Source organism: Cupressus sempervirens, chromosome 4, assembly GCF_028749045.1.
Source record: "Cupressus sempervirens isolate cs-2001-9-10 chromosome 4, ASM2874904v1, whole genome shotgun sequence".
Lineage (NCBI taxonomy): Eukaryota > Viridiplantae > Streptophyta > Pinopsida > Cupressales > Cupressaceae > Cupressus > Cupressus sempervirens.
The window spans coordinates 287,928,607-287,956,305 of record NC_143121.1 but is presented as its reverse complement, the minus strand read 5'-3'; the positions used below and the strand labels follow the sequence as shown (position 1 = coordinate 287,956,305).

Genomic DNA, 27,699 nt, shown 5'->3' with positions numbered 1-27,699 from the left:
CACTGGAATTGGATGGAACCAAAGAAAAAATAAAGGAAAATCAAGAGAAAATCAAATTAAACAAACAACTGCCGTACTTAGTCGGGAATATCGTTGAGGTATGATTGCGAACATAGTTTTAATTGTGTAAGTTAGATTTACTGCAACTGTACTTTTCGAAAGACAAAACAAATGGCAGGCCGAGAGTTTGGATTGAACCTAGTTTTGTTTTTTAAAATTAAAATTTTGGGAAACGGTGGTATTCATGGTCTGTCTAATTTTTGTTTTAATCTCATTAGATATTGGAGATGAATCCCGAAGAAGAAGCCGAAGAGGATGGTGCAAATGTTGATTTAGATTCTCAAAGAAAAGGCAAATGTGTCGTGCTGAAGACATCAACACGGCAAGTAAGTATTTTAGCTGCAATTTACAGAATTGTACTTCATTAGGTATTAATTTTGAATGATACGATATTTCTTACTAAACGAATTATGATAATGCATTTATATTCTTTCATTACTGTGTACGAGAGTGCATTTCTTGACGTAGTGTGATTATGATGGCTGGAAACAGATTCTTTGGTTTTCAATTTTTTAAATTTAGCACCCCTTTCTGGCATACTATTTAATTTTTTGAAAGCTGCTTCCTTCATTCTCTAAAATCATTCTTGTCTCTAGAATACTATCCGAATCTGTAAAACTATGATGGATTGTAGAAATATCGACAGGTTTATCAGTATCCAAATTTTGCTAAATTGATGGCCTTATATAAACTTCAAGCATTCATAATATAATATATTATGAGTATATATTTTTATTTGAAATTGTGGTTGCAGACAATTTTTTTGCCCGTGGTTGGGCTAGTAGATCCAGACAAACTCAAGCCTGGGGATTTAGTGGGAGTCAATAAAGATAGCTATTTAATACTTGACACTTTGCCCTCAGAATATGATTCTCGGGTCAAGGCTATGGAAGTAGATGAAAAACCAACTGAGGATTACAATGACATTGGGGGGCTTGAAAAACAGGTAATAAACCACCTCATTCTGCAGTGAAAGGAATGTACCATCCATATTTTAATGTTTTGTAAATCTTAATTGTTGATAATTTATTTATTTTAACATTATCCTTATTGGAACCTAATGCATCTTACTATTTAGATTTATTTCTTTGTAATTGTGTAATCTTTTAGACCATTTATTTAGAGCACTCTCTTTTTTTTGCCGATATATGTGACTGAAAATCTTAAGATAGATATATGCATAGTCTTTACGATGGAGCATGTGCTTAATATGTGATATATGTTTGACTTAGTAAGCACTGACATTAATGCATTCAAGACCTTTCTGCCCGCTGTGTTAATATTCCTTTATAAGGTGATAAATCATATCACACACAAGTTCAATATGGATTCTGAATATAATTCTTCTGCGAAACATTGCATTGAGTAGGACATAATCATGTGTATAACTATTTATTTGTCACTTCAGGAGTTTCCTAGTTTATATTGGTAGGATGCTAAGAATTTTTGTTTGTAATTGTGTGTCTATGATTTATGATGTATGAGAACAAGAGGAGCTAACAAAATTGGGCTTCTGTACAGATTACCGAGTTGGTTGAGGCAATCGTTCTGCCCATGACTCACAAGGAGAGTTTTGAGAAACTTGGGATTCGTCCACCAAAAGGTGTCCTCCTTTATGGCCCCCCTGGCACGGGTAAAACACTCATGGCTCGTGCATGCGCTGCTCAAACAAATGCCACTTTTCTGAAGCTTGCAGGCCCACAATTGGTTCAGGTTTGGAATTTCAGGCCTATATTCCAAATAGAAATACCCACCAGTAGAGCATACTGATGGTAGGGAACTTTGCAGTGTATATGGATGAGGGGTGGTTTTACATCAGTTGTTTGATTTTTGTGATCATAATTGTGAATGTCGTGTTTTTTTAAACTTCAGATAGGGTAAGTGTAGTTTTTGCTTGAATCCCATAGGCAATGATATAGAAGATAAATAACTATTTTATAAACCTAATAATTTTTTGTAATTGAAAGTAAAGCAGTCAATAGTACCCTTGGATTTTTGAACTTGTAATTACAGTATCATGATCATAGCATCATAGAATCATATACTTGAAGTTGGAGCCTTCAGGTCTACCAGATCAGGACCAGCATCACGGGCACCAGTGGCCAAACCTTGCAACTTAGCCAATGGCTCAAGGGGTGGCCGAGAAGGTGTACGTCCATGTTGTCAAGAAGGAGAATAATACTAAAAAGACCCGGAGCATGTTGCTGGACATCATGCAGGAGAATTTGAGTATTGCTGGTATACTAGGATAAACATTTACTTGTAGGTCTATTAAACTATTTATCTTCATATGCAAAGTAGCAGTATCCGGAGGGCGTCTAGTGCCATCAATCACTTAAATGGGTTGGAAGAAAAAACTTTGATCAGCATGATGAGCTCTTTGGTCTGTAGGGACTCCTTACAGGGATTTGTGCTGAAGGGTTATGACCTTCTGAAGATGAAGGGCCAAGCTCTTCTGGTTAGAATTTCTGAAGAAAGTAGATAGTGTCTCTGAAGAAAGTAGATAGTGTTCCTTGAGTGTTGTAGAGGTAGTGGTATCTCTCTTGTATCTCATAGTAAAGTAGCAGGCATTTGAAACAAAGTTTTCCTTCGACTCTAAATGTTTAGCGTGGATATAAAGAGCCATGAATCAGTGAGCTTGAATCTAAATGGATCCATCTGGAATCACATAAGTTGGGCCACGTTTTATAATTCTATTCTATTGTAATTTTCATTTTTTTAATATGTGATTTAATATTCATTAGTAATGAGGTTATACTCTGGGGTAACTCATAAAGTTGCTCATGTTTAGATATGTCAATGTTAAGATTTGTTGACTTGATTTTTTGTTAAATATGTTGTGATTTATCCAATGGATGGCAATAAGTATATTAACAGAGTATGATAATGTCACCAAGAAGGTAATACCAACAAGGTGATTACCCTCTGCGTTTGAGGCTCAACTCCCTCTAAGGATGGTGGATTTTGAGTTTTTTTGTATTTAGTACTAGAAAACATAAAAAGAACTTGAAAAACAAAAGGTAGATAAAGGAACCTTAAATACACTAAATACACAGGAAAACCTAGCTGATCTAGAAAAAGGATGATACTTGTAAATCTGAGACTTTTTCCTTTAATTTCCATAGGAATGTGTGAATGATTTACACAATGAAACAACAGAAACTCTGTGTAGACAGTCTTAATAAGTCAGATTTGGCAACATATAGGGGATATAAACTTTCACCTTTCGAACCCTTGCATCCCACTGTATGAAGGGGAAAAAGTGTGACGCGTCATTAAAAACCGACCTACTGGTCATGATTAAATTATATTTTGTTAAGTTGAAAATTACATTTTGCAGTAGGAAGTCAATCATCTCCTTCATGAGCAAGCTGAATTCCACCATGTCGAAACTTGCTTTTTCTTGACATAATGTGAATGTTACCAATAAAGTGGCAGAAGTCATGGATTTTGACAAAAAAATGTAAAAAATACAACGGCTCCTTCAGAGCCTCTAACTGCCAAAATCTGCCATCCTTTTTCTTATAATAACGTAATTATTCCTTTTTAATATTTTTCGAGCTTATTTATTACATTGCATGGTGAAATTTCTTGCATGAGGATGTATATTTGACCTTTTTACCTTGATAAGTCTGTTTGAGCACTGGATGTCGCAGCTTTTAATTGAAAGTCAAAATCAAGCTATTGACTTATCCATGGGCAACAGGGTTGATGAAGAGTGAATTATAATGTTTAATTGTTGTCAGGTTGATCCACAGTGGAGCAATCGGAGGTGTTGTATTTTGAATGAGCATTTTTAATTGCCCTTCCCAAGTAATTAGAAGGATTTTCGAAGGGTTATTTTGATATGAAGTCCTCACTTAAACAGTTTGCAACCAAACTACTAGCAAAACCTGGGTCGATATGGGGCACTGGGCTGCACAGATATCGTTTGATCATGTTGAATTCAAGGCAATATTTTAAAAGTTAATGCACACATAATTTGTGTTTAACATTAAGATGTGGAGGTATGTGAGCAGTTGTCACTCGAAGAAACGACTGCCTAAATAGATTGTAGGGTTGTGGTGAAGGTAAAGCACCTTTAGTGTCTACCATTCTACCAAGGGTTTCTACTTCTCTTGCCTGTACTAGAACATTTTAAAAACCATTGTCTGTACATAAGGTGCAAAAGAGCATAAAGAGTAACACAAAATCACCTAGTATTAGGGATGCTGCCAACATGGTGGATTATTCAATATGCAAAATAAAGGTGATTTGGACAGTTCCACTGGCATATTTGTTTTTGCTAATGGCATTCTTTTCTGTGTGGCCTGGTTATTTTTAGGAGACTATGACAATGATTGATAAGCTAAGTTGGCAGTTACACTATGGATACGAGTAGCAGAACCTGGTACATGGGTATGTGCATACTTTTTTTGGGGGTTTTGGGTATGTTTGGACATGTATGTGCTCTGTGTATATATACAAAAATATTAAAGAAATCTATACAGAATTGTAAAACTAAATCATCTGTTAGTGTGCTACTTTATCATTGATCAATGCCAAATGCCAAAGATAAATATTAAATGCCAATTAAGTAAACCTTAAAGAAACATTAACATCATCAAATACACATATTGTGCAAACTCAAAGTTGTAGTGTATTTCAAAAATCAAATGGTGTTTGGGGGCAGTGCTTTTTGTGGGGGTTATCTTGGGGCAGCTCCCTTAGTGAGGTCAAGATGCAACACCCCTTGGAGGGATTTGTGGGCAGTGCTACCAGCAGGGTTGAGGGGCAGAATCCCTCCCGGGGTGTGCTCCCTGTCGCGAAACAGGGAAGGTCCTCTCTGCCAAGATTTAATTAAGACCTTTAAAATCACATAAGACTACATGGCACACATCATTTTATGGCCTCACCCTTCGAAAAGAACCACCTAGCATTGAAAATGCCAAAATGGAGACAAAATTAGTTGAGACCAAAAGAGGAAACAAAATTATATGTTTTTAGGTTGAATGGCCTCATATATGGATGTTTATTTTGTGGTTTTGATCCAAAAAACAAATACCCTTTAACAGTCATCTGGAGTCACAGAGGCTTGGAGACTAGTACTCCTACTGGTATGTCTAAATTTTGAAAAATAGGAGACGGTCTATTCGGAGACCAATATTTTTAAACATAGTTAAATAATTTTGAAGGAATATCATAACATAGAGCTTTGAAAACAAGAACAATGGAAAGGTTTGAGTTTGAACATTAAAACCATTTAATCAAAATATCAAATCTGAAATTCAAATAACTGATACTAATAGTCATGTAGTTCAATATTGTGTCATATAGAGTCAAATAGTTCAAAACTCGCATTACATATCTGTTTTTTGAGCATATGATCGTATCCGATTATCATTACTTATTGAAATTAAAAAATATATAAATAAATTCAATCGCCCAACCTTAGTCTGTCTGTGCGATTCATGGATTTACTCAACTAGGGCTTGGAATGCCTATGTCTAGGCTTCTAGCAGTGACAAATGATGGTATTTTTTTAAAATTTGTTTTTACATGCCTTTTTTCACTTGGAGATGTGTGGGAGATATTGTAAAGCACGACGGGAGAATTGGGTGCAGCGGGAGAGTTGGTTATGGTGGGAGACGTTTAGATGAGGTCTTGATCCATTTTGAGGTCTTTGGGTACACATCAAGTCTCAGAGATGCATCTTCGTCTCCAAGGTGGAGACATGTCTATTGAATATATGCTTTTGAATGAGTTCTTTAAGTCGCCAAAAGTGGCTGGCTTGTAGATGCCCCCAGACACGCACTGGATGTGCTCTGGATATGTAGAGGGTGCACATCCCAGGCTGTGGATGCATGGGTTGTGCATCCGGTGTACATCCACAATCCGAAATGTGCATCCTATGTGCATCTAGAGCACATCGGTGTGCATCCAGTAACTTCAACTATAAGAGTAGGACCAAAATATATGCCATAATTGGAGAAAAAAATGAGGACATCAATCTTGGATAAAAACTATTCCAAAATTGATATTTTAATGGAGAAAATGAAGGCTATCTTGGGTTAGGAGTGACTCCAACATAGTCGTGTGAATGGACAAAAATTAGGCATTTCCACTCCCCAATATCATGGTCATGTGTATAGAGGGACCTTATTTCGTTAGGGATGTTGATTCTTTAGGCCAGTGCAAGAATGATGTTTATCAGTTTTAGATCCCAATAGGGATGCTATTGAGTAGGTTGGGTTAGAGAATGTGGTGTGAGCAATGACAGACTCAACCTTATTTATGCAGAGTTTTAGGGAAGCCGATTGAGGTGGCCTACAATTGAATTTGGTTGACACATTCTTGTGTGCATGCAATGAGCAATGCACTCAAGTACATGGGCAAATTCAGTTGGATCAAACAAGATAGTAATGGTGGTAGAGATCTGTAGATGTTTTTTTGTAGCCACCACATTTCACATGTACTATTAAATCTCCCACACAGACTAATGTTTTTGTTTTAAAATATTATAAGGTTTTATTGCCCTTTATGTTTTCACTATGCCAAGTTTCACTTTGCATGGGGGACAGTTCGTTCAGTTTTGGGAACATGTTTCTGGAATGGGTATGTTGGAGGTCTACTTGCCATCCACTTTGTGTTCAGAGCTTCAGGATAAATTTTCCTGGAATCCTTTTCATTCTTGGGATGCAAGGGGATGTGGCAGAAGTTATCCATGAGTTTTTTAAGTTCCCAGAATGAGGTTTCCACAAAAAAAGACTTGAGTAAAGCTGGGCATAGCTTATGCAGAATAACCGCCACATTTCACATGTACTATTAAATCTCCCACACAGACAAATGTTTTTGTTCTAAATTTTAATTTTTGTAGGCTTTTATTTCCCTTTACCTTTGACTATGCCAAGTTTCACTTTGCATGGGGGACAATTCCTTCAATTTTGGGAACATGTTTCTGGAAATGGGTATGTTGGAGGTCTACTTGCCATCCACTTTGTGTCCCAGAGCTGCGGGATAAATTTTTCTTGAATCCTTTTCATTCTTGGGATGCAAGGGGATGTGGCGGAAGTTGCCAATGAGTTTTTTAAGTTCCCAGAATGAGGTTTATAAAAAAAAGACTCGAGTAAAGCTGGGCATAGCTTATACAAAATGATATTTAGAACAATCTTTAGTAAGTATACAGCTGCTATTTAAAAAAATCAAAATAAGATGGCTAGTGATGTTCTGGAACCAATTTTTACAACAAATGCCATTTTACTATTTAAAGTATGAAGTGATGCTCTGCAAAGTATTAATCATGGTATACTCTTTGTAAAAGCCAAAGGCTTCTGCACCATTTGCAGTATTAAGAATTGTAACTTGGTGATGATCAATCTGTACACCATTTGGTGATGAATATAAGCAGGGACAGCAGCTTGACTGTAGAGCACAAAATGTTTTGTATGAAGCCCAAGGTTCTAGACATAGCTGGTCCATATATTTCCTCTATGCTATCATGGCTTGAGGTGGTATGTTGGAGATTCATTTTCCGCACATTCCATTTCAAATGGAAGGTCAATAGCTGACTGTATAAGCTGCAGACGTGCCTTTGGAGATCCTAGGTTTGGGTATTAGCTGGACAATGGACATGATTGTATGTATAAGCTAATGGTTTCTTTGTCAGTTCTGATAATTCAGGAGCTGTGACCGAGAGGCATATGTGGAGAGTGCAAAAGGTCAATCTCATCTGTTGCCTATAATGGGGCAGTAATGGGAAAAGTGAAACATCTGCAAGGCCATTATTGGAAAGATTGCCTGTAGTCTTCTCACAGACTAAAAAAAACATGATTCTCTCTTAAGATTGACAATTGTGAGCTTGCTGTTAGACTGAACTTCCATCCCTAAATATATACACTTCATGACAAGTAATAGTCAAAAAGATTATTATCTTTGTAATGAAATGAGGATTTAGAGTTCAACGAGTCTGACATGACCAGTGCTGTTACTGTTTTCTCAGTGTAAACAAACAGGTTCAGTCAAAACAGTGACTTGCTTCCAGCGATTGTTTCACCAACAGTTCCAGAGACAGTTGAGAATTGAGATAACTGTTGAATAATACATGGTGATGGATGCTTTTGGAGGCTGGGTTTTTCCCTCAATGAGGGTTTCCCAGGGTATATCTTGTGTCACATTTTGTGGGTATGTTTTCTATTCTCTTGCATGTGGATTTTAATTCCGTGTTTATTTCAGATCTATTATGGGTTATCTGGAAACGGTTATATTCTTTGTTGCCAAGTTTCCTTATAAGTGGTATCAGAGCTATGGTTTTATTATTGTAACCCTAGATTGAATCCATGGGAATGCATGAGAGGATAAAAGAAAGGGCAAGATATATGAGTTTTTATTGTAGATCTGAGGGTTTTTGGATTTGCTGTTATGATGGGATGTTAAAATATTTGGGCATGTGAAATTGTTGGACAAAAAGGTTTTTTTTTCGGATGTTTCATTTAAATGAGGGTTTTGGGGGGTAGCATACAGAAATGACCTCCTGGGTAAAAATAGACCTCACCATTGGATCCGGGTTGACATTTCCATAAATTTTGATATATAATATGCCCTAGTTTGGCCATGTTCAGAGGAAATGAAAGAGTTTTTTGGTTTCAGCCCATGATGGCTGTCAAATTTAATCCCGTCGGAATTTTCGTCACTGAAAAAAAATAAAAAATGAAAAATCGTACTGAAAATGGTAAAAAGACTGTCTTAGTAAAACGGCCATAACTTTCTCTCAAAATATCCGATTTCAGAGTTCTTACAGGCGTTGGAAAGCTAATTCAGAGCACTACAACATGGTGTAGGTTTGGTTCTGTGATTTTAAAATTTTGTCAGGTTTTCAGAGCCCTAAAGTCAGATGTTGTTTATTTTGAGCATGGATTAGGGCATAACTTGGGCATACGGAGTCGGATTTTGGACTTCGAGTAGTCAACGGAAAGCTCTTGGAGAGCTCTACACATTGGTTCAGATTTGGTGCAGGTTTGGCATGATTTATTTGGTGATATATTGATCTGAACAGTTTATAAGTATATTTTGACTATGGTAACATTGTGAGTTTATGGCATTGGAAATTTAAGATTTGATGTCATTGTATACTCAGTTCATATTTTAGTTTGGTCTCATGATGATATGGTTATCAGTGTTTGGATTTGGATATGTATGATGACTTGTTGGATCTACAAGTTGTGCAATGTTGTAAGCGGTCTATACTTACAGGTTGCATTTATAGCTTGGTTATGGGTTGTCTTTGCCCATTGATCTTTCATTATTGATGCATATTCAGATTGGTGGCTTGGATTTGGGTTGTCTATGCCTTAAGTCACATGATTTACTATTTTCTTCATGTAGAAGGGATGAGATGTTGTTACCTGGTACAGTCATGGTGGAGGATTGTGGTTGACTATTTTATGCTGACAGGTTGGACACTTTGAGAGCCAGATGCTCGGTCATGGATGTGATCATGGTGCCATGGATTTTGGCATGACATGATTGGATATATAGGTACATCCTTGATGTTCATTAGCTTGGGTTTTCTGATTTGGTTATGGTGGTATATCTTCTTGGTTGAGGATCATGGTTATTTGGTTTCTTTTGAGGAGCTCATGATGTGCACTTTGAGTTCTTTGATAGTTTGATGCCTTGGTTGATTCTCATGGTTAGAGGATGGGTTTTCATCATATGTCATGGATAGCTTGGATACACAGTTTAGTGGGAGCTTGTGACAGTGATGGGGTGACAGTGCAAGATTAGTTCCTGGTTTGGTTTATATCTTCTTGGTTTGGAGAGGATGGATTTTATGATGCCATAAGTGACTTGGTACCACAGTTGAGTGGGAGTTGTTGGCATTGATATATTTATTGAGTGTTTGCAGATGTTGGAGGTTTGTCTTAGATCCTGTTGCTGCAGAAGCGTCTTTGACATTTGCATGGTGCACTTGTTATCTTCATGGTGTTTGAAGATGGTTAGATATTGAGGACTCATGGAGTTCTTGGTTATCTTCATGGTGTATGGAGATGGTTCTTCTTGGTATGTGGAGATGTTTTTCTTCATGGTGTGTGGAGATGGTTGCATCTTGAGGACTCACAGGGTTCTTGGCAAAGGTGTGGTTTATGCTTTTATTTGGCATGTTATCCTTGGTATAAGGATGGTTTCATTATTATGTCACGGTATACTCTTGATACGCGTTTAGAGTTGTGACATTTTATGTGGGTTCATGTGGAGCATGTTATCTCTTTAGTTGAGATGGTAAGATCATGTTGTCATGTTTATGTTCCTGAGGCCATGGTTGGAACTTTGACATTGATCTTGTTTTAGTTTCTTGGTATTGAGTACACTGATCATAAGCTGGATACTTCATGATATTGCTATGTTGCATTTGGAGTTGGCATGGATTGATTGGTTACAGGTGCTCATGGATACTTAGAGACAGTGGTGATGCTGATTGGGTCACGGTATACTCTTGATACGCGTTTAGAGTTGTGACATTTTATGTGGGTTCATGTGGAGCATGTTATCTCTTTAGTTGAGATGGTAAGATCATGTTGTCATGTTTATGTTCCTGAGGCCATGGTTGGAACTTTGACATTGATCTTGTTTTAGTTTCTTGGTATTGAGTACACTGATCATAAGCTGGATACTTCATGATATTGCTATGTTGCATTTGGAGTTGGCATGGATTGATTGGTTACAGGTGCTCTTGGATTAGAGAAGTATTTGTTGGGACGGTTGATGGTTTCAACAGGAAGTCCGAGGGGCAGTCACCTGATATGGACTTGAGAGGAGATTGTTCTTAGATGAGTCTTGGTTGGAGACTTGGGTATCTTGATGAGCATTCTCATTCCCCACTCTTGGTCTACTCGGCGGTTTGCTACTTGAGAGGTATAGCTCATTGTTTCTCTCAGTTGCATTATATTTATGCTTGTCTTTCATGGATATGGATCTTGAGCTATGGTACATGAGTTAGTTCTGGAGGGTTTATTTGAGAAATGGTTAAGCATTGGTTATCTCCATGTGCATATGTTGTTATGCTGGTTGAGTTTGGGAGATGGTTTTATATTGGGCATATTCCTTGGTTTAGGAATGGTTTTATTGAGTTTGATCTTCTTGTGAGAGGCTTACATCCATGATGACTTATATGGTATGGTTTGGGTGTTGTTGAGGCTTCTTGTTGGGGTTTTATGGAGGAGATCATACTTGCACAGTTTACATCTAGAGGTGTGTGTAGAAGGACATGCTACAGGTTATGATTTGCATGGTTTCTCTGGTCTTGGTTATTCCTTTATCTCTTTCCTCTGTTGGTTGTGGAGAATTTGAGAGACTGTTGGAGACTTGTTATGAGAGTTATTCTTGCAGGATATTGGATTATGTATTGTGGATGTCCTTGATACTACATGGATTCACTTCTTTGAGATGTGTTGAGTGGATTGGTTATAGATTTGACATTATCCTTTGCAGTGGGAGCTTCTTGGTATATATGTGGCAGGTATTTGCTCTTGAGGCTTGTGATTGCAGGTTGCAGATTGGATATGTCAGTGATATGAGATTCACTTGTTATACCTTTGAGGTATGGATAGTTGGATGGGTTTGGCACTTTTCTGTGGGTGCTATTTCAGCTATGGATATTTTGACAATTACGGATACATGTGATTACCTTTAGATCAGGTTTTTGTGCTTGGAATTTCAGTTGGTACAGGGTTTTATGATCTTCTAATGCGACAGGTTGGGTGGTTTTCTCTTTGGATGGCTTCTATGTATGTCCAGTGAGAGTGGCATAATAGGAGGTGAGATCATTCATGTTTGAGATGCTGGATACTTTGATTTTGTTGCGGGTACCAGGATGGAGCACTTGGTGTATTTTGATCTATGATGGTGGATGTGCTGGGAGGGATTGTTCCCTTGTTCATTTATGTGGCTACAGATTGACCCTATGCAATGTATACAACAAGTGGGAGATTGTTGAGATAATGGGTGTTGCACACATTGCATAATATTGTTATTTTATTATTTTATTTTATTATGTAATGTTGTACCTTGATGGACGTGCAACATGTAAAGATTCCCATGGAATATTCTTGATGAGTTGTATTGTAACATTGTGATAATATTTCATGTAATTATTTAATATTAGGGGAAAAGAATTAAATGCCCAATATTAAATGTGAGGTCAGTGGGTTAGGTAGCACATGGTTTTAGCACATGGTTTATGTAATACCACTTGGTGGTTTTGTGGGACTTGCTACTATATAAGCAGCCACAAGGGTAGTTGTTATAGAGAGAGGAAGAGAGTGACAAGGAGAAGACAAAAGGCAAGAGTCGAGCAAGGCTTGACAGGTTAGCCAAGGGAGCATTTGTGAAGGTTGAAAGCATGGCATGGGATGTGTGGATTCATGCTTGTTCACATAGTTTGCTCGGTTGTGGCTATGGCCATGAAGGCTTCTATGGTTGTATGGCAATGGTATTTCCAAAAGCATCCATCACCATGTATTATTCAACAAAAATACCATTGCCATACAACCATGGATGCCTTCATGGCCATAGCCACAACCGAGCAAACTATGTGAACAAGCATGAATCCACACATCCCATGCCATGCTTTCAACCTTCACAAATGCTCCCTTGGCTAACCTGTCAAGCCTTGTCCCGCTCAACTCTTGCCTTTTGTCTTCTCCTTGTCACTCTCTCTCTCTCTCTACAACAACTACCCTTGTGGCTGCTTATATAGTAGGGCAACGTCTATACAGCCACGAAAATGCACTTCCTTACGAAGGAGAGGACTTAGAATTTTTTTTAAAAGTTTGAAAAAGCAATGTAAAGGAAGTGCATTGTCGTGGCTGTATAGCCACGGGCATATAGTAGCAAGTCCCACAAAACCACCAAGTGGTATTACATAAACCATGTGCTAAAACCATGTGCTACCTAACCCACTGACCCCACATTTAATATTGGACATTTAATTCTTTTCCCCAATATTAAATAATTACATGAAATATTTTCACAATGTTACAATACAACTCATCAAGAATATTCCATGGAAATCCTTACATGTTGCACATCCATCTAGTTACAACATTACATAATAAAATAAAATAATAAAATAACAATATTATGCAATGTGTGCAACACCCATTATCTCAACAATAACCACTAACATAATCAACAAAAGTTGTGATGTGGCCTTCAAATAAAAGCTTAATATTCTGAATTTGCGCAAGCAAGGAAAAACCAAAATTGATATCTAAAATGTCACATGTTCCCATTAGATATCTAAATCCGACTCTTTTGATAATTAGAAAAGCAAACAGACAAAAAAGGTTTTGCTCATGCTAGAGTCTAAACAAACCCAACCTGTTTCCTAGACTCCGCTTGCCTTCACATTATATGACATCTTTAACCCAGATTTCCTTATATTTTATATGGTTGTATATAAGTTTTCAAGATTAATAGTTCCCAATTTTGACGTCCCCTTTGATTTAGAAAACATTATTAATCAATAATACATTTCTAAGCCTTCTTTTTGTTAAGTACCCAAAAGTCAAAGCAATAATATATTGCATTGACCTGATCTGTTGCATTCTCAACAAGGCATGTTTGTGTATTTTAGTGACTTGCTATCTGTTGGTTTTTTCAGGGGGAGTCGGGGAAGAAAGCAAAAATCTCTTTTTTTGAGGTGTTGGGGTTTATTAAAAGAAATCGCATGAGAAGAGTGGCATTCTATTCAAGCAATCATTTTTCTCTGTATATTCTCTGCAAGGAATAGCTACAGTAATTTCAGGATGAAAACCCTGAGATACACCAGCTTGGGTAGCTGGAGAATTGTATGACAGTTTCGAGGTATGATTGGCTATTGGTCTGCTGATTGAATCAATGTTTAACTTGCAAACAAACAGATAGTCTTGATCCCTCAGCAAGATAAATTGGGCATTTAGATTTCAGGAAGTTGCGTCTCTATATTCACCAGGTTTCGGTAAATGAAGAAGGAACTGCAGCAGGTTCTATGGAATTTGATCTCCAACAAGTCTGGCTAAGAAATTGGGAAATCATTAAATAAGTTTGTATTAAATACTCTACTACCTATCTACTACAATCAATTCAAAAAATAACTAGTTTGCCATTGTGAAACCCTTGAAAGTTTTATTACAATACCATTTTGGTTATTGCATGAATTGTCTGGAATATTTCTGTCGACTTAAATAACTAATAGTTGATCTTAAAGAAAGACTGAATCCTATTCGATCGGGTAAAGGTCGTTTCACCAATGCACCAATAAATCTGCATTTCCTCTATTTGTACCTGTTTCTTGGTGACTTTAGTTTGAATGTTCATCATGTGAGAATGTGTAACTTAGTCTTTGGCAGTTCTAGTGGCACTATACGAGAGATGAATAGTGTTGAATATTTTGTCATTAACGTCAAAGAATGATGATCAAGGTTGTATAAATTTTGGAGGATTACTCAAAAGTAATTAAGAATTGGAATGAGCTGCCTAGTTGTTTGCTTGAGATGCTTGGTTGTGTGGTTGAGCTACTTGGTTACTTGGTTGAGCTACATAGTTGTGAGCTTGAGCTTCATGGGTGTCTCCTTGAGCTACTATTTCACCTATTGATTTGTCTCAAGTCAGACTATTTGAACTGTCATCATTTGATTATCAAAAGGAGTCATTTCTGAAGTTTGTTAGTAAGAAGTCATGATGGTGCCGTTTTAGACACTTTGGTGCATTTATAAATCCATTGAGTGTGCACAAGTAATGGAAGGATTAAAACAAGGAAACTGGTGTTGATTGTGTGGTGCTGTGTGTGAAGGAAATTGCAGGGATTGGATAGAAAATATAATTATTTACATATTATCATAATCTGCATCTGGAACATAATATAAATTTCTCTATTAAGATAGTTAATAAAGCTGATAACAACCAAATACCTGTATCATAGTTTAGATAGTTAATAAAGCTGATAACAGCCAAATACCTGTATCATAGTTTTTGGATTAGAAAAACATATGCAGGAACTGTATCAGTTTTTTGTGTCCTAAGTCATTCTTCTATGACTCAGTATACCGGCAGCCTTACATATATGTCCATGACCCCTGAGAGAAATCCATGAAGGGGCATCCTTCATCCACCCTAATACGGTGGACTTGTAAGAGGCAACTTTTACACCTGATGCCAAGCAGAAGAATTGTAACCTTATCATGACATTATTAAAGTTTGTATCAGATAGTTCAAGAAATAAAGCATTATCATCAACAAACTGTGCATTTATGAAATCTTCATTATTAGGGAGAAAAATGCCTTTTACTGGGGGATCAAGATCAGAGGCTCTGAGGATACAAAAGAGAGCATCCACAACGATCACAAACACAGCAGGGGCAATGACACAGCCCTGTCTAATAGACCTCTTGAGTGGAATTGGATTGGATAGTTACCTGTTCACATGAATAACTGTGGAGGAGTCTTTGAATAGAATGGAATCCCACTTGTAAAAATATGGAGGGAATCCAAATGCTTGGAGCATACTGATAACAAATGACTGTTCCACTCTGCCATATGCTTTTCAAAATCAAGGAGAATCAGCTTTACCCCAATTCCTAGCTTCCCAACTAGTAATTAAGTTTTCCAGTATATATACCTTACCTTGATGAAACCACTTTGAGTGACAGATAATTTTGTTCAAAATGTCAGCAATTCTTCTGGCAATGAGTTTGGCAACAATCTTGTATGTAAGGTTTAGAAGAGTTACAGGTCTCTAGTTTCTAACTTGAGTTTTAACAGCACTTTTTGGAAGTGGGGCTCTCTGGCAGAGGATCCTTCTGTCTTCTCGGAGTGCAGTCCTGTACTTGCAAGGGCCATGTGCTCTTTGTTCCTTGTGTTTTCCTTGTGCGCTGTCTTAGTTTTTGCATTGTGTTCTGTTTGGTTTGTATTTGTTTGTTTTTATTTTGCATGTGTGGCCTTTCAATCAGAAGTTTAGTGCCTTTTAGGGCTTGGTTTGCCGAGGGGTCTGGTTCAATCTCATGGAATGGCAGCAATTAATGATGTACGAGGCAATGATAATGGTGAAAGGAGTATTAGCCCTGAGAAGAATGTTGTTGATAATGGTAATCTTCAGTCAGGTGCAGAGACAATTAAACCCTCATATAAGTCAGTTCTGTCAGAACAATCCAAAACTGAGAGTTGAGCAACAGGACATGCTTTAATGGAAAATTCATCAGAAAATCTTCCTTGAGGCCAAATGGATGATTGGATGACAGAGCCAATGGACATTGATTGGGAGACAGAGGTGTCATTAAAGCTTGAGACCCCAGAGGGGGAGAAAAGGGTAAGATCCCTATTACTGGTTTGAAATGTTATGCTTTTCTCCAAACAAAGATATGGTGAGAGCTATCAAGTCTGAACAATATCGTTTAAATAATATTGCTATATTTTTTATTTGTATGGACAATAAATTTTGTTCGGCAAGAGAATTCTTAGATGATTGGTTTAATAATGTGTGGGGGAAAAACTTGGCTTTGTTTTTAATTTTAGCAGAATGATAAAAAAGGGTCTCTTTGAAAACACATGGTATGCAGGAAAGAGCCCTTTAAAAAGTTTTTGAAATGTTGGCCAGTGCATGTTCAGGGCTTTCCCATGGTCACCAAGTGGAAATTTTGAGCAAGTGGTTGCTCAGTTGTTCCCTAATTGGGTCTAATTGAAAGGTGGTCAACCTGAGTTTTGGCCATTTGCCCCTCAAAACGTTGAACCCTTTGGGTTCGGTATTTCAGGTTGAGGATTTAAGTGTAACCCTTTCTCACCTAAATGCCCTATTCTTAATTGCTCTTGAGCCTGAAATCTATATTCCAGAGCTGATTGCTTTGGAAGTCGAAGGAAAATCCTTTGCTTGGGAGCTCACAATGCTTGCAAATCTAGGAGCTTGCGTAATGGGCACATGAGACGTGAATTGCCATCGTTGAAAATGATACAGAAAGCATTCAATGTGAATCCAAATTGTAATTTGGGGAAAGCCCTAATTTAAATGGAGAAGGGAGTTGTGAAAGACTATCTAATAATGCCCCTCACATCACTGGGGGTATACCAAATGAATGTTCTATTGCTAATGGCAAAGAATCAAACCCCAGTCATAATCTTGAACATGATAAAATGGAGGGTAAGTTTATTACTCTGGCTAACCCTCTATTTCGAAGAAGATTTTGAAGTGTTTCCTGCTAGTGAAAATAATAATAACATTCACTTGTCTTCAACTGGTTCCCCTCTAGGAAGAATGCGCAACAGATTGCTCTTGAATTCATAAATGAGAGCTGAAAAGTTTAGGAGGCTCAAACAGTCATCCTTGGAGCAGAAAGTCCCCTCAACTGAGCCCAGGACGCCCACACTAGAGGGGTAAACATTAAACAGATTATTCCTCTTAACTCTTCTGGAGAGTAAATGATTGAAGATGAACAACTCACTGAAGTTCTTAGCAAAAATGCTAAGAAAACAAAATTCATGGAAAGATGGTCTAGCTTTAATTCTGCAGGAGCTGGACATAGGCAGAAAAGCTCAGATATGCCTGGATGCTTTAACAGGCTGTATAAGAACAGGAAAACCTCAAATAAATAAATGAGGATGCTGAATATGCATAGTTGGAATGTGTGTGGTTTAGAGATGCCAGATAGAAAATATGTTGTTAGAAAATGGTGCAATATCTTTGCGCAACAAAGATATCACATGCCTGCAAGGAATTAAAGTTGTGGGGTACCACACTTCTAACACATTGAAGTTTCTGTGGGACCCCACAAAGCTAACTGCTTCTACACGAGTCATGATAAAGGTGGGATTGCCATCCTTCTTAGCCCTCATTGGGTTGAGAAAATTGAAGTTGAGTGTGGGCTCCCACTGGCTTTGGATTCAGATTGATCACCATATTGCTAGAGGATCAGATTTGTCGGCTGTGTACCATGGCAGAGGCGGAAACAGAGACCCACTTTATTTTCCGATGCCCTTTATAGTACGAGATCAGAGGGAGGTTTTATTGTATGTTCAGGGAGTACAGGTCCCTCTCGGCTTGTTTCAGATATACGGACCAGTGATGCGTTGTGCTCTCCTCTGCAAGACTTTGCTGTTCGGTGACCTCACTATGCAGCTTTTATTCCCCCAGAGCCAATCCCCAGTGCAGCTTACCACGACCTTTTTCTTGCCCTTGTCTTTGGCTTGGGGTGTAAAGCGGTCGTCAAGTACCTCTATCACCTGGCACTCCAGATCCGTGAGACGCCTCAGTGGACTTCTTCGGCAGCGATACTCCTCCAGCAGTACTCATTGACGGTCTGGGGCTCTTGGTCGCCCCTGGCAGTATCTATTGGTGCTGGACTACTTCTTGCCGAGGAAGGATACCTAGTCCTTGCCTTGGTGGTCCTCTCTTCTTCTTTCTTTTGCTTTCTTGCTTGCTCTTTCCCAGACACTGTTTCGTCTTGTTGGACATTAATATGCTTATTTTATCTTATCTATCCATGTCAAAGAGCCCAATTGCTTTTATTCAAAAGTAACGAGAAATATGTGGGTAACATTTATGCTGCTAATGATTACAGAGAGTAGTTTTCTGGGATTGGGTAGCTAATAATCTCCCAAATGTACATTTGGTTTTTGTAAATATGATTGAACATGATGATTGTAAATGTGGAGGAACAAAACAAACATGTTAAGGAAATGAGTATTATTTCTGGGCTAAATCCAAGAGAGTCTATTGCAACAGCCAATGCTTGGTGCATCAACCAATTGGGAAACAGAGAGTCTATTGCAGACTTGACAGAGTGTATGCTGATGCCTTGGCGCTATCCTTTCCACACTTTTCTAGACACTCTCCTGTGAAGGTTCACCTGGCTAGCATTTCTGCTCATTCCCCAATTTCTTTTTGCATTTGTACTGAAGAATAGTTTGTTCCCACCATCAGGCCTAGGAACAAAATCTGTTCAAACTCAATGTGTCTCTGCTTCAAGAGCAGGACTCTCTTGAGGCTATTAGGATGGCTACTTGCCTTTCTAAGTTCTGCGGTTCTGGAAGATCACCTAGATAACAATGTAAATGCCTTGTGGATGTTTGGGGAAATATGTTTCAGATTATAGGGAAGAAGAATGTAAAAGACAGGCATAGCAAAGAAGCTGAGTTACAAAGAAGGCTCAATGAACTAGAAAAACAAATCCAAATTATAAGGAATGATACACAGAAGGAGATTTGATTCAAACTAAGATGGATCTAAGGAGAAATCAGAATTATGAAATACGGGCAGAAGATTAGAGCAAGAATAAATTGGCTTCGGTAGGGTGATAGAGGAACTAAATAATTCTTCAATCTTATCAGACCAAAACAGAGGAGAGAATAGATAGAACTCTAAATTGATAACAGCCTCACCAATGATAACAATTAAATCAAGGAAGCATTCTATAGATTCTATAAAGATTTGTTCTGATCAGAACATGGCTCCAATAATCAAGAAACCCTTGATAAGTGTCTTAAACAGATCCCACAAAGAGTTATGAGGAGGGCACAAAATTTCAAGAACTCTTGAACTCAATGGCCAATGGGAAGTCCCTGGATTAGATGGTCTCACTATCAAGTTCTACAAGAACTGTGAATGGATCAGTTTGGAACTCTTGTCACTCTGAAGATGTTTGTGAACAGGGATCCCTTGGTGAGAATATAAACATTATATAAAAATATACCAAACATTTATTTAGTATGATACAGTAAATAACAAAACATATAAAAGAAACGTAAAATGTAAATATTACTAGTAATATATAAAATATTAAATGTGAACATGATTAAATAATATAAAAATGATATATAAACTAATATAACAGTGACTGGAAGTAAAGGATACTGCCTTCCCCCCAGGCTCCTGTCGATACATAAGAGAAGATAGAATATCAAATCAACATACTCATAGGGGAGAACATCAAATCGGTCGAATAGGACAACTTAGACTATCTACTTAGCACTCCAATCCAATCAGATACAAGGAGTCATTTCAGTCAGTAAAAATAAATATAATCAAGATACAATATAAACATATTGGGGAGTTCGAACATGGAGGCGTCCAGAACAAAACTGAAGGATCTGAAATTGAATAAGAATAAGGTTGAGACGTTCCCAATGCAAGAGTAATAAGAAATACTATTCTGAATATTATCGCATGGAAAGAAGATAGAACTGAAGTAAACCCTCTACTTTGAGAAAGCACAGTGCTGTTGGTACAACCAAATAACAGTACTGAGTATAAGTGAAGAATCTGTATAACCTGACTTAATTCGGTGGATGTTACTATTCATATTTGGAATTGCTGAGAGGAAGCATCTGCTCGTCACCCAAAAACACAGATCAGAATAGTAACACTTTATATAAAGATATGCTTCTTCATTTGCATATTTAAATTACTATAGCAGAAATGGTAAAACTAGTTGAGTCAGGGTATACACATCAACTGCAGGTATGTTGTCTACATTCTAGGACGGGCACCATTGTGAATAGTTATATGAAGCGGCAAATCTATCATTCTAAGTGATAACAAGGTCATATTTCAACAAATTGATATATTTGCCTTCACTATTAGTCATATTGAGGTCCTTAACATATTACATAGATATATCCTTGGTTCAATCTAAATTAGTGTTTGAGATTTGGCATATTTTCTATAACTTAGTTCAAGAAGTTGAAATTTGTTAGAGCAAATGTGAGAAGTGAAGTAGTTGTCCCATTTTTTCAAGTTATTGAAATAGGGGACATTACATATCCGCATTTCATAGATAACGAATTTTGTGGGGTTAGGCTTAGTCAAGCATGATGGTGCGTAAGTTATTCTAATAAAGGAATGGGAGGTGGAAATTTATATATTAGGTTTATGGATTGAAAAATGAAGTTCTTGACTTGAGCTATTTAAGAGTCAAGTTTTTTAAGAGGAATGTGAGAGTGAGAATTGGGATGAGACAGACAGTGTTATGGTGCAGTGTGATGCTTACTATAATCTGGTTATGGGTTGTATATCAATACACTTCACCTTTCTTTCTGAAGGTTTTTGAATAGAGCATGCTATTGAAATAAAAATAATAGAGATTTGAGCAATGACTTCTGTGTGTGATGGGAAGGCACTTGAAGCTAAGTGAATTGAAGGTGCTTAGAGTGTTCTAAAAGGTATTATTGGTATTGAGGATGTCATTGGGGGGAAAGGTATTTTTTGAGTTAAGCAGCATTTTTGACTTGGGCTGTGGTATTGATTTGTTTTAATTTATTGGAAGAATATGGTGTGTTCTGATTTATTGAAAGAGTGGTGAAAATTCATGCTGTTGATCGTGACTGACTGCTTATTTGAGTTTGATATACTTACGCAGTTGTCTCTACTGGAGAGCTTTATTGTTGAGTTGTTGTCTCAGTTGATTAGAGTTTGTGCTTTGAGGAGAGCTGGTGTTCTCTGGGAGTTGGTGCTCACTTATGTAATCCTAAGTTGGTGACCATTTCGTTAATGAAAGCTATTGCGTGTCGTGGTCTTTTAAGCGAAAGGGTTTTACACAAGAATTTTGGTGTTTGCATCTATAATGACTGCTCTCTATATGTTTAATGTGGTTTCATGATGTTAAAAGCTTATAATACTCTTATTTTCTGTGTACTCTTTAAGGAGGACATAGTTCTTTGAAGTCAAGTTAGAATGCATTTGGCTTTATATGTCATAATGAGGTATGATTCATATTAATGAGCGTCATTAACCAAAAGAAATGGTGGTTTTAATTTTTTTCTAATTTGTTCAGGCTCTTCAAATAAATTGATTTGAATTACTTAAAAAAGTCCTTTCTTGATCATCATTGCATTTCAATTACATAAAAAGTCCTTGATCTTCATTATTTTTGAAGAGCGGCTAATACTGGTTCTTGCCTGCACATTTGCAATTTAGATGTTTATTGGAGATGGTGCAAAACTTGTTCGAGATGCATTTCAGCTTGCAAAAGAGAAAGCTCCTTGTATCATCTTTATAGATGAGGTTGATGCAATTGGAACCAAACGGTTTGACAGGTATTGGACTTTTTCATTTTCATTCTTGTTGGCAAGCTCACAATGGTAAATAGTCTAAATAGTAAAATTGGATCGTGTTTCAAGCTTGAATTTGTCAAGTGGTTTGCTTATTGTGTGTTAGTTTTGAACAATATGCCAAATGTCTTTCTGCTCTTTTTTTAAAGTAAAATTAAACCTGTGTCACATCATTGAAAATTAACTTTTTTTATTTGTGCCTGTTCTTGTTAACTGCTTTTCTTAAATGCTTGTTTATGATTTCTCATGTACAATTTTAAAAGTACTTCAATATTGCATAAAAAAAAAAAGATGGGGAAATGTTGATTCTAGGACAGGTTAAGATTAAAGCATGTTCCTATTCTAAAGATATTCTAGTAGAAAGGGGAGAAGATACAAGTCAGTTATAAGCTTACACAATATCACTAAAGCCATGGAAATATTATATTATTGTATAAGAAAAACAACAAATCATCCTGAGGGGGGTCAAATAAGGATGGGGCTGTTCTTGGTTAAGCTTCCTTTTGCCCATAAGGATGCCAAAACTTATCGTTGAATTTAAACAATTGAAAACTGTAATTTCATTTTCAGAATTGTCATCATTTTACAAGGACGCAAGGTTTAGATATTGGGTTTCATATAGTGAAAATCATATCTGCTAGGTTACGACCTACCAGTCTAGATATATGAACAGTTGGGAATGGTAAAATCAAGTTATCTGTATGTTTTTTTCTGAATTCCCTACAGTTATAATTGAATTCTGTTTGCAGTGAAGTAAGTGGTGATAGAGAAGTTCAACGTACTATGCTAGAGCTATTGAATCAACTTGATGGTTTTAGCAGTGATGATCGTATAAAGGTAAGATCTTCAATTTTTTATTCTTTTGTCACTTGTAAATCAAGCTCTGTCGTTAGCAAAAATCTTAGCCTAGGGACATTTTGTACTGTCTTGTTTTTAAGATTTGGTATAAAAATTATATTTGCGAACATAAATTGATGCATTGTAATCATGGCTAATCTTTGTTCAATTTTGGAGGTTATTTTCACAGTAGTTTATGTTATATTTTGTAGAACATCTATCTTATTCTGCTTATCCTCATCTTTGACCACTTTGCATATGGGTGTGGTTATGTCCTTTCAACAGGTCATCAAGCTAACCAACGTATCTTCTGTATTACGTAACCAAACCAATCACATGTAATAATTTCTAACACCTTTCATGCCACCTCTTCCTCCCCCAAACCTCTATTATAAAATAATTCTATCACTTGAATGGAATAAACTTTGTAAATGAACTTGAGATATGCACTCCATTTACCACAATTACAAATTTACAAACAGTTGCAGGAATGATCTTGTGACACCTTATCGGGACACATCCTTTTCGAATAATATATACAAATACAAACATTCTCAACCAGTTGCCTACAATAGAATTAATGCTTACAAACAGTGAATGAGGACATAGTCATCTTTCATTGAGAAAGATAAAAAATGCAGGGACCAGCACAAACTATATGGTTCATTCCATTTTAGTTAAAATCTTTCTGGAGATTGACCTGGGAAACCAAAAGTTTATTAAAAATATTTTTCAGGATTGAGCTGGAAAGCTGAAAGATTAAGATTTTTTTAATTCAACAGAAATAATTGGGAAATTAAAAAATGCTAAAAATTCATAATAGTAGAAAAACAGTTTTCTAATTTTTTTGCATGCAAAATCAAGTTTAAATCAAAATTTGGCTGTTTTTTACTATGCCTCGGGATTTGTGCTGAGTATGGGGAAAGATGGTGATCTGATTGAGTTCAGATCATGAAACATGTCATGTGTGATTAGCTGCAAGTTATCTTAGCAAATTTTTGCTACTGGTCCAGACTTAGATACCAACGTGAACAGAGGCACCCCCAAATATTACATACCATATCTTTGGATAACGTGGTTGAATGGCCTCGCACATTTCATCCTTTTTGGTGAGAACTGGAGTTCACTTTAACTACTCTTAATTTGCATTTGGACCTCACTGAAGAACACTCTTTTCATCTTGTCTGGCAGGATTATAGTTGTACTTTACATGGTCACCCTGACTGTTGATCCCTGTCTTCATCTGTATAACATTTCTCTCTCTGGATCGTCACTGTAGCAACCTCACTGAAGAGCACTCTTCATCTTGTCTGGCAGGATTATAGTTGTACTTTTCATGTTCATCATGACTGTTGATCCGTCTTCATTTGTATAACATTTCTGTCTCTGGATTGCCACTGTAGCAATGATCTAATCTCCAAGCTAGTAGTCCAAGTCTGAAATTTTTTGCCATACTTTTTATTTAAGCTCACACAGCCAGGTTGATGTTGATGGCCTTGTCGACCACATAATTTTATGTGGAGCTCTTTGATGATACTAACAACATTTTTTCCAGTATTTGGCACCTTCATAAGGCTATACCGTTTTTCCCACAATCAAAAAATTTGCTAGTGTGTTGGATACTGCCGAGACTGCACCCATTTCCATTTACAAAAAAATAACTTATACATTCAGATGGACAACATTTAATGCAACTTTTGCAGAGACAAACAATTATATCTTGCAAGATATAAGCGCTGAAGTGAAATCCATTTGTTAGGAATTTCAAATTTTTTTCCCATCAAAATCTACTTAAAAAGATATGAATAAAAAACAATCCTTTAGGTAAGGTTAAACAGTTAACAATACATTATAGGAAATACAAAAACAATACTTTTTATTTAAGCTCACACAGCCAGGTTGATGTTGATGGCCTTGTCGACCACATAATTTTATGTGGAGCTCTTTGATGATACTAACAACATTTTTTCCAGTATTTGGCACCTTCATAAGGCTATACCATTTTTCCCACAATCAAAAAATTTGCTAGTGTGTTGGATACTGCCGAGACTGCACTCATTTCCATTTACAAAAAAATAACTTATACATTCAGCTGGACAACATTTAATGCAACTTTTGCAGAGACAAACAATTATATCTTGCAAGATATAAGCGCTGAAGTGAAATCCATTTGTTAGGAATTTCAAAATTTTTTCCCATCAAAATCTACTTAAAAAGATATGAATAAAAAACAATCCTTTAGGTAAGGTTAAACAGTTAACGATACATTATAGGAAATACAAAAACAATTATGTTCTCTTTGTTGCGTATTACATATTATAGACACTTTTTTATAAACCTTTATAAATATGCACAGGTTATAGCAGCCACAAATCGTGCAGATATCTTAGACCCCGCGCTAATGCGTTCTGGTCGTCTAGATCGAAAGATTGAGTTTCCCCACCCGACAGAGGATGCCAGAGCACGTATACTACAGGTAAATATCATCCTATTACAATGATTGAATGATGTAAAGTTGGGTAAAATATTCTGCTGTATATTCATCTGCCCAAGTTTACTTTTGTTGATGCAGATTCATTCAAGGAAAATGACTGTTAATCCTGATGTCAATTTTGAGGAGCTTGCACGTTCTACTGATGATTTTAATGGTGCACAATTGAAAGCTGTTTGTGTAGAAGCTGGCATGCTTGCACTCCGTAGGGATGCAACTGAGGTATATGCTTTACTTTTACCTCTCATGATTACATTGCATTGATGAGCTTGATGTTTTAGTTCATTTTGTTCTGATTTCCGTAGATCTGTAATTGAATTAATTTTCTAATATTTGGAAGATGATTATATGGTTGTATCTGTCTATTGATATTCATATGAAGTTTTTGTTGGAAAATTCACCTGATGCTCTTGTTGATGTCTGACCTTAAAACTTTGATCAGAGCTTCTATTTCCTTTTGATTCATGGACATTGGAATTGTGGATTTGAAGGTTGATAATGTATTTATTATTTGTAGGTAACTCATGAAGATTTTAATGAAGGAATCATTCAAGTACAAGCGAAAAAGAAAGCCAGCTTGAATTACTATGCATAGACCTATGATCAGACAATCTCGCAGTTGCAACTCATATTCAAGAGACATTTTGATATTTCTGTTCATCTTGAGCTGAATTTGTCATACACTAGTGATCTTAAAGTGCTCAGAACATAATGTATATTGATTTGTATATGTTGCAACACAGAACTGTCCTCAAAAGTACACTATCAAGTACTGAACAAAATCTCAAAGAGGCTTCAATGATGGATGGCGTTCTACCTTTCATGTGGATGTTGAGACATTTTTTTTTATCTAATTCAATGCCAAATTTTATGAGAATATATTAATGTTTATTCTGCTTACATAACTGGGTCAGTCTATAACATAATCCGTCGGATTGGGCATTTGCCTTCCACTAAATTCTCAATGCCTGCTTCAATGAGAAAAGACTGAAGTTTTCTCATTATTAGGAATGGCAGTTCAATGTAATTGTAACAAGAATCAGACATGATTTTTAGCATTACATGATAGATATCATGACTATGTCCTCAGCTCACTTGTGACATCAAGAATGTGAACAACTTAATGACATTGCAATACACATGTAACAAATATTGAAGGTTAGTCTAAGGTTATATGGAAAACATCATGCTTGTAATCATGACCTCATTTGTAATCTCGCTTAGAAGGCTGGAACATGGTATATATTTCTGATTAAGAAAACAGGTTTTGAAGTGCCCCGAAACCTTTTACAACGAAACCACCTTAAAGATTAAGCATTAAGCCAAGCAGTCAAGACATGATACAAAAGGACAAAGCAAACAAACAATCAAAGGATGGCCAAAAAAGGACAGCACACCAACCAATAGGAAACACAAATAACATAGACAATACTACAACACTTGAAGGATCCTAACCCATATTCTTCAATAGCTCTGCAACTTGCAGCTCAAGGTGATCCATTTTCTCTGCAACATCTTTAAGTTGACTAACATCAATGGAGGCAACAAAAACCATCTTCTTGGTATTGACCCCGATCTATTTTCTAGGCCCCTCTTTGCTATTAGTAGCACCCTCTTGATCCTTAGGAACTGTAATGATGACCTTTCCCCTGCAAGAGTTCTTCAGCTTATTGATAAGAATTGTCATGTGCTCATTGGAAGCCTTAACGATTTTGTAGCTCTGACTGGCAATGCCTCTCAAAGTGCTTTCAATGCCATTCACTTTGGTATCCAACTCGAGCACCTTAGCCTCCAGTTTGTAAAAAGCCGCCATGTCAATCAATGAGCCCCTAATTGGACTCTCCTTAGCAGAATCAGAGGTGTTTTGATTACCCATCCTACTCTCAAGGGTACCCACCTTGTCATTCAAGTCCAACCCACCTTGTCATTCAAAACCATGATCTAATGATACATCCATTTAATTGACCCAAAGTTATCCAACATACTATTTATGGCATTGTTCAACACATCTTGTTGATAACAATTATTCAATTATATATTGTCATTGATGTTACACAAATGTTATACTCTAACCGAGCATTGTCAGTTGGAACTGAGTTTAAAAGACTCCAGTATCAATCGACTATAAGTTCAGAAGAAAAGTTAAGGGATTTCTGTGTAACCAAGTCAGGTCAATTACTAGAGGAGTTCAGTGTAAACTGAGTCAGGTTGGTTACCAAGGAACTCAGTGGAACTGAGTGACCTAGTTTTCAGTCTTAGAC

The 27,699-nt window shown here is 36.8% G+C and overlaps 1 protein-coding gene across 2 annotated transcripts in view; it reads left to right on the top strand.

Moving 5' to 3' along the window:
- Positions 1-26,317, top strand: part of LOC149561134 (26S proteasome regulatory subunit 6A homolog) — a 26,836-nt gene extending 519 nt beyond the window's left edge. For both annotated transcript variants that reach the window (XM_089824980.1, XM_089824981.1), the window contains 9 exons: positions 1-98; positions 279-386; positions 815-1,006; positions 1,582-1,773; positions 21,977-22,095; positions 22,860-22,947; positions 25,304-25,423; positions 25,520-25,660; positions 25,956-26,317. The exon at positions 1-98 is cut by the window's left edge and continues 19 nt beyond it. In XM_089824980.1, the coding sequence (XP_089681106.1) occupies positions 1-98; positions 279-386; positions 815-1,006; positions 1,582-1,773; positions 21,977-22,095; positions 22,860-22,947; positions 25,304-25,423; positions 25,520-25,660; positions 25,956-26,033 (1,136 nt within the window). In that variant the 3' untranslated portion in view covers positions 26,034-26,317. The remainder of the gene's footprint in view (positions 99-278; positions 387-814; positions 1,007-1,581; positions 1,774-21,976; positions 22,096-22,859; positions 22,948-25,303; positions 25,424-25,519; positions 25,661-25,955) is intronic.
- The last annotated feature ends 1,382 nt before the right edge of the window (positions 26,318-27,699 follow it).